A 14401-nucleotide genomic window follows, 5' to 3' on the forward strand; every position below is an offset into this window, starting at 1 on the left:
GGTTTCTTTAAAGGAAAAAAAAGTCACGACTTTAAAATATTTACATAAATTTACGCAAATGCTGTCTCATTGCATTTCGTAATAAAAAAAAAAAAAAAAAAAAAAAAAAAAAAAAAAAAAAAAAAAGGAAATAATTATTCGAATTTATTACTCCGTCGTGAATAAACACAAAGCATCGAATTTGTTGTTCCCATATTCGACTTGTAAATCTTATTCGATCTATTTACACGTGTAATGTAAATGTAAATGTTAATGTAATATATAATGCAAGTAAATGTCTGGATATGTGTTTACATTGAGTGCTTGCATTTATGTTCGTATGAACTTGTTTTGCTTTTCATGGAAGCTTTGTCGATCATTTTATGGAACTTGTTAAAACCTATGGACCAAAGAAGGAAAAAAAAGCGGGCGTTTAGTCGATCAAGTCTTTCAATGGCATCTATCGTCTAGCAGGTTGTACACAAGTTGTAACTCAAAGATGGGGTTGACTGTCCTTCCAATCCTCGTATCCGCATTAGTCTTTTTCTCTATCTTTCTCTTTCTCCGTATTTATGTACGCGCGGGTATAATATATATGAATGTGTGTGTGTATGTGTGTGTGTGGTTCGCGCCCTTCTCTTCCTATACCTCTTACCGCATTGCAATCTTCTAACGGTTAATCGACTTCGACGACTTTTTCTGACCAATCGATCTAAATCTTTGCACGTCGCGCCATCTAGCGGATTATTTCTAACAGAATCAACATGTCTACTACTACTGTACAGTCTTTTACCACTAACATAACCTATCAAAGATAATTTTAAATGATGAATTAAAAATCCAAGTATTTTATATTAAATTGAATTATTGTCATTTCTCTCTTAAAATGGCATTTTTAATGAAACGATTAAAAGTCGGAGAATTGATGAAACTATCTGTTAGATATAAACATGGTCCAAATCATTGGGTAAATATTTTCATATATTTTATTTAGAATTATTATTATATTGATGTCCTGTGTTATATTTAGTTACTAATTAATTCATTTTTTATATTTATATAATTTGTATCTTTCAGTCTGTGCTTCGGAAAAAAAGCAAAGTATAGACAAAGCATTGGAATATTTTGATGACTTTTATGCCAAAGTGTATGGAAAAGCATGGGAAAATATAAGAACTGCATTGTTACAAGAAGAAACTAAATATATAGCAGTGGTTAATAACTACAGTGATGTTGACAAAATACAAACAACTTTGGAGGTATAATAACTACCTTTATTCTATATCAAAGTTAAAGAATTATATTTAACCTATACTTGTGTATATGTCATAGAATTGTGGAGCGATAAATTTAAAATCAATATATGACGTATTTCTGGAAAATCAAGAAGTGATTAAAAAAAATCTACCAAGAAAAAGAATTCAAAGCAAACTACTAAGTCAACTAATAGGATAGATAATTTGATATCAGAAAATCAAAAAGTAGAATTACAATCTCTTTATCCAACTGATTATGAACCACCACCTGATTTGTTGACTTCTACAGAGTCAAATGATATAACTGACAATATTGATAAACCATTAGAACCAGCACAATTAAAATCTATTGCCGATGATTCTAATGAAATTAATATTGACTACAGTCGTATCGTTCTTCCCACCGATAGCACAACAGGACTTTATGAATTTATACCGGTAACAAAATTAAAAGGTTCATGAATATACTATTATTCAATATATATAGTAACAGTAAATATCTACAAACAGCACTTTAATTTTCATTTTATTATAATATAGGTTTGGAAGATTATGTCTTAGAATCTGAACATTATGAATATTATCGGAATGCAAATGATTTTGAAATAACTGTTGAAAAAGAGGACACTTTGTCTTTTCCAAAACATCTTAAATGTTACACATTTGAAGAGTTTAGTACAGAAAGATTTCCAGCTCCCAAAAAAGGATCCACCGGTGTATTAGGTTTAATATAATTTGATTTCTATATATAATAGTAATGTTTTATGTGTATCAATGTATTTTATTATTATTTTGTAGATTATTATCTCTTTGATGGAGCTTCGATACTTCCTGTTTTGGCTCTTGATTTACAATTAGGTGATCATGTATTAGATATGTGTGCAGCACCTGGAGGCAAAACTCTAACAATTTTACAGACACTTATGCCCAATTTAGTGGTAGCCAATGATTTATCAATGTCTAGAGTTAGAAGAATAAAGCAAATAGTTAATCAATACTTAATAAATATAGGAGAAATTACAGAAAGATTAATTATATCTGAACAAGATGCTCGTAGAATTGAAGATGAAAACATCTATAATAAGGTACTATATATAAATTGTGTGTATGTGAAAAAGTAATTTTGTTTTACGTATTGATTTCTTATTTTTTTTTTTAACTTGAATTGCAGATACTTGTCGATGTTCCATGTACAACAGATAGACATGTATTACATGAAAATGATAACAATGTTTTTAAACCTTCAAGAATCAAAGAAAGATTAAAAATGCCAGAAATTCAAGCAGAAATTTTATAGTTAGTATTGTAAACATTTTCAATATATATTGTCATTTGTCATTAATTTAATTATTATTATTAATATTGTAGCAACGCGTTGAAATTAGTTACTGTTGGTGGTACCGTTGTATATTCAACCTGTTCTCTTAGTCCTATACAAAATGATGGCGTTGTACAAATGGCATTAAAACGAATATGGGAAGAAAGTAACACTGTTATAGTTGTAAAGTAAGTTATTTATAAAAAAAATTTGCATTATTACTTTCTATGAAAATGTAAATAAAAATTAATGAAAATAATATATTATATTTACAGAGACATGACAAAAGCTTTAAATCCATTTCAAACATTATTTAATTTTGGAAATTTTGGTTTGAAATATGGACATATTGCTATACCCACTATCGGTTATAATTGGGGTCCTATGTATTTTTGTAAAATGGTTAAAACGAGATCATAATGATAATAAAAAATAGTTAAAAGTAATTTTTACTCCATTCTTTATATTAGGTTGGCAACTAAGTCATTGCTGGTTTTAAAAGGCCATCTATCGACAAAATCCACAATCACTTACTTGTCATCATATTTATTATGTGTATATATGTACATATATGTATATATAGATATAAACTCTTTATATAAAAATAATATGTAATATTTATAATGTTTACATTACTCTTATAAAGATAAAAACAATAATAATCTGTAAATATTCCTGTGATAATTCGACAGCTTGCAGTTTTACAAAATTACGCAGATATGCATAAAACAATTGACACCTCTCTCTCAGGTATGTCATCTTAAACTATATCGATAAATAAAAATGTCGCGTGAATGATCTGCATTATCGGTTAGTTACCGACGCGCCAATTTCAATATATCTTCAGTATTTTTGATTTATTTAATAAATAAATAATCATATGTAGTTTAACTAATGTGGTTAGAAAGAAAGCCGAATTACGTAGGTGTGATGCCAAATTTTATTTTCTATTCAATAAATTTGATTATTTATTAATCAAACTATTATTCATTATATTAATTATTTATTTTATAGTAATCGGAACATTTTGTAATTATGAAACCAAGTAAATAGAGAAAGTTATCTAAGAATAATATCATGTGTACAGATCACACATGAGACGAGTCCACAGTATCAAGGGTAAGATTATAGTAGGGTTTATTTAATATAATTTATTATAATATTGTTATTATAATATTATATAATTATCATACATACCAAAGAGCACCGATATGATCTTGAAGTAAGGTTAGCTGACAGAAACTACCACTTTCCAAATTTGAGCAATTAAAATGGAATACCGAATAAGATAGTCAAAGATAAACACTAAAATCGTAGGATGTTTGTTGACGGAAAGATATCCTGTCCTAACCTAAATAAATATAATATATATTTATATATATATTAACTATATAGATAATATAGCTATAATATAGCTATAATATAACTATAATATAACTATATATAACTATATGAATAATATAGCTATAATATAAATATAATATAACTATATTACTATAATATAAGTATATATATATAACTATATGGGGATAGCTATAATATAACTATAATATAACCATATTACTATAATATAACTATATATATAGTTATAATATATATATATATATAATATAACTATAAAGATAGTCTTTCTGTGAATTTGAAATATCTTCCTTACTTCCTAACTTTCGGTTATTTCCTTACTTTTGGTTACTTTCTTACTTCCGGTTACAATTTCTTCGTTCTATTTAGTTTAAAACTTTCGGATGGGATTCTCGAACTCACGCCATTGTGGTGATTATCTTTTTTCATTTAAATTTTATTCAAGGGTTGCGATTTTTAATTGTAAGATACACTTCCATCCTTATCGGTTTTGTGACGAGACAGACAGAGATAGAGAAAGAAATAGAATGGAAATTAAAAATTGTCGTTTATTTTATGCAATGAAATTTTTATTAATCCCAAAATTAGTCAAAATTGATAAAAAGATGTACATTAAATTATTGAAAAAAAAAACTTTGAATCATTATTCTAATATAAAAACGAAGTTACCATATTTATTTAATCAATAATTTTCAATTTTCTTATAACGAATTATAAAATTAAAGAATAATATTCAAATATTCGAATGTTTATATACACAATTAACATTCGCTAAATACCACCCTATAGTTTTATTACAATTAATCATTACATACTACCGAGGTAAAAAAAGAAAAATAATAATTATAAAAAAATAATCGTCAATAAAATTGTACGACGAAGAAGTTTGTAAAAATATTAATTTTAATTTTTTTAATGTTATTATGACCAATTTTTTTTGTTCTAATCCCTACAGATAATTAGATTAACTATAAGATAATTTAGAATTATCATATATACGTATATCTGAAAATAATTTCAATCATTTTTATATTTGTTAATTAAAAAAAAAAAAAAAAAATAAAAAAAATAAAAAAAGAAAATACATCAACGTATTTATACCACATAGAAATTTGTTCTATTATCAAATTTTTGTGATAATTATTAATAAAAAAGTATATTAAAATCTATGATCATAGTAATCGTACTAGATTTGAACTGAGGTTATTTCAATTAGTCAACGAAAATAAACATATTATTTTGAATATAAAAAATAAGATCAAAATGATAATTATAATAAAATGTTCATTTCGATCGTTGACCAATTGGATACAATGCAAATTGCATTATTTTTTATTCTGAGGATTATAAATAAAGGGATGAAATCACAGACATGACGAAAAAAAAAAGTGAAATTATCAACTCTGAACATTTCTCTAACTACTCGTATTTTCAAAACTTTAGTGTAAACGATAAACGGAGTTGCGATTTTTACCACTTTTTATAATATTTATAATATTTAATATAATCTCGTCCATTTTATTATTAGCTCGTTAAACGACAAACCATTTTCTCTTTTCTTTTTTTTTTGCGAAACTTTGGTGTGACCTGTGTGTTTATCATCAAAATGATGATAAATAGCAGTAGTTTCGTCTTAATCAAATCATTTCTTATCTTCTAATAATATTTAATATCATTGGTACTATTCAAATTTTTTTTTTGTTTTTTTTTTTCGATTTTTGTTGCATTTTGTTGTTGTTCATCTAATAGTTTGAAATCATACAAGTACATCGGTAGATATTACTTCGATATCGTTACTGAGTAAAACGTAATTAGAGTCCTTGTTGACGAGTAATCGATGTTGTTGATTTACTAAAAATGAAGATCCCCTTCTAATAGTTCTCTTTCCTAATTCTATTGCTTCGTGAGTAAACACTACGTTGTTATAGGCCTTGACGAAGACCGCGATTATAGTTATCAAACCGACTAGAATAAACCCGTAAGTTACACAAGGTACTGCGACATCCGCGAATGTTGTCGCCAAGTAAACCCATCTTTTGATCGATGGTGGTAATTCTTCGATACCTTCTTCAAGCCACATTATTGGAAACACTATATCAGGAAAATTCTCGACAACGCCTATACTAGTTTGACGTTCTACTTTTAAATTTAATTGTACTCGTACTTTTCCTTCTAAAGGTATACCAAGTTTCTGAAATCAAAATAAAAACATTTTCATTGTTACTTTTAAACATTTTTGTTTTCTTTTCTTTATTATAATAGAAATAAAATATAACAATTGTTTATCGTATATTTACCGGTTGTATCTTAAAATAACTTTCATGTATTTCTTTGACTGGTTTTAATCCTACGATCGCATCAAGAAGTTTCTTGTCAGCTTGATAGAAATGAGGAAAGGATAAATAAACTGGTGCAGCTGTAATATAAATATATATATATATATATATATAATAATAATACTAATTACATTTAAAATAATTGAAGCTTAATAATTAATTTTTAAATAAAAAAATAAACTTACTGTACTGACAAGGGCTGATATTTTGTAATCCATCTATCATACAAGAGGAAGGATCATTCATGCAGAAACATTTATTATCAGGATTTGTTTTATCAGGTCTGCCGAAGACATTTTCCGGTGGTGTAAATAGATCTGATTTGATGTTATTCGTGTTTGCTGGTCCACGATATTGCAACGGCAAGACACGACAGAGATCTTTATCCCAAACATGCATGAAATCCGATCCAGTTTTATCTCGTGGCGGAAAGAACGAGCCTTCATTTTCAAATATTAAAATAAATTCACAAGAAGTTAATATCGAGGATAAATCAAAATTATATTAAATTATATATTAAATTATAATTATATAAATAGATAAGAAGTTTATTTCAGGTATACCCTTTTAGGGTGTTTACCCCGAAGGCCCCCCCTACATGTTCGTTCCCCTTGACAATATACTTAATTCTAATTATGCCCTAATACAATATTAGCTATTAGTAAATTATAATTATATAATTACGTATATTATTATTATTAAATTTATATATTATAATTATATAAATTATATATAATTTAAATAATATTAAATTAAATATAAATCGAATGTATTATATGTGTAATGAAATAAATCAAATGAATTTACCTTCAGAAGCTGTAATAGAATTGCATGGGTTTTCTGGCCAATATGGTAGATGATCCAATCCATTTAATCGATTTATTAGACCGAATTGTTTCATATCAGTATGTCCGGTATATATAGTTGATACTTCACTTAATGTACCATTTCTCTACGATAAAAATATTCATTTAAAAAAAAACATAATCTTATGTATCGTAACCAGAAACATTTCGTATTTTAAATATTACGAGACTACAAACACTCCTAAAATTGTCTTTAGAGTATATTTATATATTGTAATATTTTATTTTATAATCAACAATCTTATATAATTATTTTATTTATTTTTTTTCTTTACAAAATATTCATCTTATAGAATTCCTTAATATAGTTAAATTTATTACAGTAAAGACATGCAAGTTATTAGCATAACACGACGCTTTCTTTCTCGTAATATAATTGTTATTGAAATAATTTAAATCATTAATATTTATCATTGTTTTTAATTAATTACACTAATGCATAATTTTTGTTTTGTTTCTATAATAAATCATCATCAAGAATTCTTTTTTTTTCTTTTTCAATTTTTATTATTATTATTTTGATGTTACTTTTATACGTATCAAATAAATTTATAACGTATAATTATATTTCGAAAGTTGTAACACAATCCGACGATTATAAATCATACGAGCTCTGTCACTGTATAAATACAATTTTCAAAATAAAAATTGAAATATATTGCAGAATAGAAACTTACCCCAAGTAGGAGTCCCATTTGACTCATCGGACGTCGAGATTTTGGAAAAAATCGATGTGCTATACTAACTAATGGATCATCGTAACCAAATACAAGTTCCTGAACTGTTACAGGAACAAACGGTTTCATTTTCATTCCCCTAAGGAACATCGATAAACCGATGGTAATAAATCGAGGTAGGCTTTTACTTTGAGTCGAAAGTGTCTGAAAATGAAATAAAACTTAAGATAGTAATAGTTTCTTTCTCTCTCTTTCTATCGTGTCGTAATCGATTGTAGAGAAATCGTAAATTAAAGGTAATCTTTGTAAATACATACGAAATTTGTGAAATAAACGAGGACAAAAGGAATGTTAAATAAGAAATTTATAAAAAGAAAAGAAAAACTCATTGTGTAATTTATTCCAATTTAATTTCATAAATTTTAGATTTTATCATTCTTGAAGTGAAAACTTCTTTAGAATTAGGGTGATTTGAAAATCGTGAAACGAAAGAATGTGAAATCGATGAAACAAAAATAATTAATTAAGTAATAAAATTCAATATATAATTTAATTCTATATATTAATTAATTAATTAATTAAATTCTATATAAAAAAATTCAGTGTCATAATATGTTTGTCCATTAATAATTCCGAAACTACTCAATTTATCTTAATGAAATTAATTTTATTTCACGCGTAATTTTTTCCAACTTAGCACATAGCACAATTTTTATCGCGATTTTTTTTTTTTTTAAATTATTTTTTATTACTAATTTAAAGATTTTTATTTAGAGATTATTTAGGTTCTGTAAGGTTCTTTTAATAGATGGCGCGGTATTACAATTCAATTATTTCAAAGCTTGGTTTTCTTTGAAGGTTTTACTTCTACCGTGTGTGATCTGCACACATTTGTTTTTTTTTTAATAGTAGTTTAATTGTTTATCGTCTATTCAACAATCATATAAGTCGTATTTTATAATAATAATAAATTAACAAAAAAAAAATGATTAAAATTGATCATAATTTGAACTTACTAGCAATGGAATGTTAGGAACCATTACTTTGAGATCTTCATCCTTGGACATTTCAGGAACGAAATGTAAAATTTTTTTTGTGTTGATAAGTCACAGTGCCGTTATTGTGAAAAACTATGTTGACTTTTTCCATATCTTCCCTGTATATCATGAATAGATAATTAAAATTGCGCGTATGTGTGTTTATTCTTTTTAAAAATAAATTTGTTTGTCTTTTAAATGCTCACCTATATACAAAAGGACCGACTTCTTGAAGTTTCGGTTTTTCGTTGAACTGTAAAAAGCCTTCGGTATTTGTCATGTTGAATATGTATACTTTGGTTAATCGAACGACACCAGGTTTTTGCCAATAATGAAAAGCAATCGAACCATTCCATAAACGTAATTGCTGTAAAAAAAGAAAAAAAAGAAGAAAAAAATTATTACTACGTGAATATGACCAATCACATATTTTTTCGATTAATATCTAAACATTTATTAAAATGTAGAATATATTTTTATTGCATAACTAAACGATTTTTTATTTTTAGTTTTACAATCGTGCGTGTATATACTTGTACGGTATGTGTATACATATTAATGGCTTTTAGCAATTTAAAAAAAAAAAAAAACTAGTTCCCATCAAGATCATTAAGCAACAGCGGTTAATGCATATACAGGTGACCAATTTGAAAAAGAAAAAAAACAATTTGCTGTTGATTCCAAAGAAGTGGTAAAAGACGTGACCCTAGTGTTGAATAGGTGAGAGAATGTATTCAAGAAATGACTCACTCAAACCCATAAGAAAGACAGAATAATATATTATTTATATATAATATATATGTATGTATGTATGTCTGTGTGTGTGTGTGTGTAAATGTATTTGTTATGCACGAGAACTGCTCGTTATATATACATTAATGAGAAATATAGAAAGGTTGAACGGAACTAGACTATTATTGAAACATTGAAACACAACTTGTTGATTCTTCGATGTATTTATAGTTAAAAGAAAAAAAAACAAAAGAAAATAATAATCCTTATAATAAACATTCATATCGAGGCTAATAATATAATAATGATTACGAAACACATTTAATAATAGAAAATCCGTTTATTCTATTTCTTTGTCATAACATTATGAATATAAACAATTTATTTGAGATTTTATTACATAACTGTATAAATGTGTATTATAAATATTAGATGTAAAAATGAATAATTTCAAAAAAAAAAAAAAAAAAAATTTATAATGCATTGGGTTGTCCAGAAAGTACGTGCCGATTGTCGGTAGATGGCACAAGATTTGTTTTCTGAAAAAAAAAAACCTGAAAATTTCTTTCTGGCGGGACAAATTTTTTAATTTACTCTCTTAAGATGAAAAAAGGTTATGCAACAAAATAGCACTTATATACATATAATTAAATAAGTATGTACTAAAAAAAAAAAAAAAAAAAAATACTTTAATGCGTTGCGTTTCAATCTTTCGTCAAAATCGGCACGAACTTTCCGAACAATTTAATAGTCATAAATATATTATTCTTCTCGAAATATTTCATTTATTTTTATATCAAAATACTAACCTTCAAAATAATGTAGTCTACCCATGGTATACTGCTGAGTACAATGCCGATGATTAAAGCCAATAAGCCGAAACAAATTGCTGCTATTCTACCTGAAGGCAAAAAGAAAAAAACATCATAGAGTTAAAATTAGAAGGTAAAAAATTATCTATGCATTTATTTTTTCAAATTGATTAATTCGAAAATATTATTTAAATAGCGTATAGGCAATTTAAATGTTTTTTTTTTTTTTGACATGTGAATAGATATTTTTGATATAAAATTATAGTCGTAGCATAGAATTATCTTTTTTAGATGTTAAAATATATAAGTATTTTTTTTTTTTTATTTAATACATATTTATAATTGTTATTAAACAAAAAAAAAGGTGAAAAATATTGGACGTAGTTGTGAACACGAAATGTAATAACAAAATTTGATAGAATTAAAATTGTATATACTAATTAATATATAATATATATTACAATTATTTATATATAATATATTAAATTAATATATTAATTATTTAATTATTATTATAATTATATTATTATTATTATTATTAATTGGCGTTAGGAACTCGAAAGTTCATTGCCGCAAATACCAAATCCCGCCATTGTTCCTGACCCTGAGCTCGATCCTTTCATTCGCGGTCTTCGTATCCTATTTCTTTCAGATCTCTTTTAATATTATCCTCCCACCTACGTCTCGGTCTACCTAGTGGTCTTTTCCCGTTCGATATATTGACCAATATTTTGTGCACCGTTCGATCCTTCCCCATATGCGTCACGTGACCAGCCCATCTTAATCGGCGTGATTTTATGTCGTTAATAATGCCCAGTTTGTTGTACAATCGATGTACTTCAACGTTATGGAGTTTTCTCCATTCGCCCGTTTCCTCATCGCGTTTTACACCGAAGATTTTACGAAGAACTTTGTTTTCGAAAACCCTAAATTTCTTTTCGTCCCGTAACGTAAGCGACCACGTTTAGCTACCATAAAGGACTACCGGTAGGATGATTATCCTGTATATCCTGATTTTTAATCGCCTAGACAGTAACCGCGAGCTGAGTAATTTGTTAACCGAATAAAAACATGAATAGCCTAAATTGATTCTTTTCTTAAGTTCTTCGTTAATTTCATTCGTCTGGTTTATGATCGATCCTAAATACCTAAAGTTGCTGACCCATTCGAAAATTTTATTCCGGACGATCAAAGTTCCAGTACTAGGCACTTTCTGAACTCTATCGGTTATCATATATTTGGTTTTTTCCACGCTTATTTGCAGTCCCAGATCTTTAGTATTATCTATTAATATTTTCGCGTTATTAATTAATGACTCTTCATTGTGTTGTCCCGTTCAACTGTAGACCATCTTTACTTTTCTGTAGTTCTTTGACAGCGAATTCCAGTACTAAATTGAACAAAAGAGGTGACAATGCGTCTACCTGTTTTAACCCGCTATGGATACTTGGTCGCTTCCGACACTTGGTTACCTATCCTCACTTTACCCTTAGTTTCCTTTAGGCAAAATTGAACCAGGTTAACCAATTTTTTTAGTATCCCCTGTCGTATTAGGATTTTGAGCACATTTATAATGTTATATATGTAGGGAAATCAATCGTTCTGTATCCGGCTAAGGATATCTAATCTCCCCGTGTTGCCGACACTACTTGAGATATAAAAGATATTCTTTATTTACACAAGTTATTGTTTATTACAGTTACAATATAATTACGCTTCGCAACTTCTCACACTCACTCAGACCTCACACGGTCACTACTCACTCGCTAATCACGTTCGTATCGAATCGTTCGCTATCGTCGTTCGGTTCTCTCTACGCTACTCCCGAAAAAACGCCCTTCACGCGTGACCGTCCTCTCCTTATGAGGTTTCTCCCCCACCCTTCATCCCCGAGGGACAAAACATTTTTGAATCGTTCTTGAATTTTCCCAACGTCCAGCTTGGTCCAATAAACAAATCATTGATATCGCTCGAGAACCTTCTAAACTCACACGGACTTACACACACAACTTCTTCGCTTCCAAAGTGCGGTCCAAACACCGTCTTTCTTTATTTCGATAGTCTTTCGTTACCTGCCTACTTATTTGTGTTTACTCTTTGATATTCAACACTCCCCACATATATATATTATAATTATATTATGTGTATTATTATATAGTATTATTATTATTTTTAATTTATATTTTTTTTTATTTTTTTTTTAAGTGAAAAATATTGGACGTAGCTGCGAACACAAAATGAAATAAAAAATTGGATAAAATTGAAATTGTATTAATGTGAAATTTAATTAAATTTCTAACACTTGTGTTGTAAAATATGAAAACGAAATGATTCATGTGTAGTATTACATAATTGTTTTGCATCACTACAAGTAAAAAACATGGTGGTCATTGCAATCCAAAAAAAAAAAGAAATAACAAAATAAAATAAAATTATAATAATCTAAATGAAAGTAGTAGATGGTGATATATATATATATATACTTAGATCCTTCTAATCAACAGTGAAATTTTCTACGTCTTTTAAGGAACGAACAATTACCATGTAAGGTGGTAGTCGTACTCTAAAATTCCGCATTCCACTATAAGCAATATTACCCGATAGGTCAATTAATCTCAGCATTTCCTGAAAGTCATGCGTGTTCAGGTTTCTACAAATATGTGACTTTAACTAATACATGCAAGAAAAAGTAAATAAGTATCTTTCTCTACCATCGATGATAAAGATATATGAACGAAATTGAACACGTATAGGAACACACGTAAGAACAACACGAACACATTCAAGAACGTGTATATGAAATATCCACACATATGTCGATAATGAAAAGAAAGTTATAGTCCACGGACATCAGTCAACAAAGTAAAATGAACGACCCTGATATTATGTCATCGTATAAATATCCTCTAACGTAATAAACATAAAACTTACGCAATTACGGACATTTCCATAACTTGATTTTGATAAGCAACCCTTCCTTATTAAATTCAAAACACGTTCAATCAAATATTTGATCTTTAAAGTAATTCATTTGTGATTAGATCATTTACCAAATATTAAGTGAATCGGAAAGTGATGTCGCTTTCTAACCTTAAATTCAAACAAATACATTTTTTTCTAATAAATTTTTATTTTTAATCAATAATAATTACCACACCCTCGTTATTCAACTTTTTTTCATCTCGTATACAACATTTTTAATACCAAATTGATAAAACTCAATCGGTTTTTGATAAAAATATACAAAATTGGACATTTGTAAAAACGACATTACTTTCCGGTCTTCCTAATATAATAATACTTCCTTATTATTATCTTAACTAATATATTAGATTTAAATTTATTTATTTATTAGATCGAGTCATAAGTAACTTCCGATGCGGCTATGTAGAATCTATTTTTTGTATTTATCTACTATAAGTCACCGAAACAAACGGATTTTCGATATCACACTATATAGATGAGGATTCAGTTAGTCTTCCGTTAACTTTTTTATGCAGTCAATGTTACATTTAACCGTTTTTCTTAACCACTGAAATGGATAGTAAAAAGTGCATATTCGATATGTAATCCTTTAAGAATTGAAACAAGGCAATAGCACTAAAGTGGCAACTGAAAAAATATGCAGCGTATATACAGTGCATACTTTATCTGATTTGTTTTTCCACTGAGTGGAGACAATTACTTTTTCTTTTAGAACAAGTTTAATAACTTTATTCTTATATCTGTCTTATTACTCGTTATTTGCACAAATAATGCATGCTGCGTAACGAGGTAAACGCTATGAGAGCCCAGATTGACATCAAGTGCGACGTTAGGATGTTATCCACAACTTTGGCCTCATGACTTCACCCATGGTCAAAGTCAATGAAGGATAGTCTCTACCCTCTGCTGGGACTCGATCACTATAATGGTTAGTAGTCGTTATGGGATAGTGCGTCGCTGCCATTTGGGCTATTCACGACTACCGATATAACTATATAATATGATAACTGATAGGGCAGTCAGAAATTAGTTTGTAAAATT

At 27.8% G+C, this 14401-nt stretch overlaps 2 protein-coding genes across 2 annotated transcripts in view; one reads left to right on the plus strand and one right to left on the minus strand.

Annotated features, from left to right (window-relative positions):
• The first annotated feature begins 457 nt into the window (after window positions 1-457).
• Window positions 458-3170, plus strand: l(2)10685 (5-methylcytosine rRNA methyltransferase l(2)10685). Its single transcript, XM_089176431.1, is given in 10 exon segments — window positions 458-946; window positions 1057-1069; window positions 1072-1238; window positions 1312-1368; window positions 1407-1689; window positions 1776-1958; window positions 2034-2320; window positions 2407-2531; window positions 2604-2741; window positions 2829-3170. Coding segments are annotated over 10 exon segments (1479 nt in total). The 5' UTR covers window positions 458-865; the 3' UTR covers window positions 2974-3170.
• A 2173-nt stretch (window positions 3171-5343) lies between these two features.
• Window positions 5344-14401, minus strand: part of dsb (scavenger receptor class B member debris buster) — a 29576-nt gene continuing 20518 nt past the window's right edge. The window contains 9 exon segments of the mRNA XM_015315876.2: window positions 5344-6106; window positions 6213-6331; window positions 6437-6691; window positions 7059-7203; window positions 7795-7998; window positions 8811-8888; window positions 8890-8950; window positions 9038-9198; window positions 10373-10464. Coding sequence (XP_015171362.2) covers window positions 5672-6106; window positions 6213-6331; window positions 6437-6691; window positions 7059-7203; window positions 7795-7998; window positions 8811-8888; window positions 8890-8950; window positions 9038-9198; window positions 10373-10464 — 1550 coding nt within the window. The 3' untranslated portion in view covers window positions 5344-5671.

The sequence above is a fragment of the Polistes dominula genome, unplaced genomic scaffold, assembly GCF_049000335.1.
Source record: "Polistes dominula isolate Pdom_NZ unplaced genomic scaffold, Pdom_raw_medaka contig_25, whole genome shotgun sequence".
Taxonomy (NCBI): Eukaryota; Metazoa; Arthropoda; class Insecta; order Hymenoptera; family Vespidae; genus Polistes; species Polistes dominula.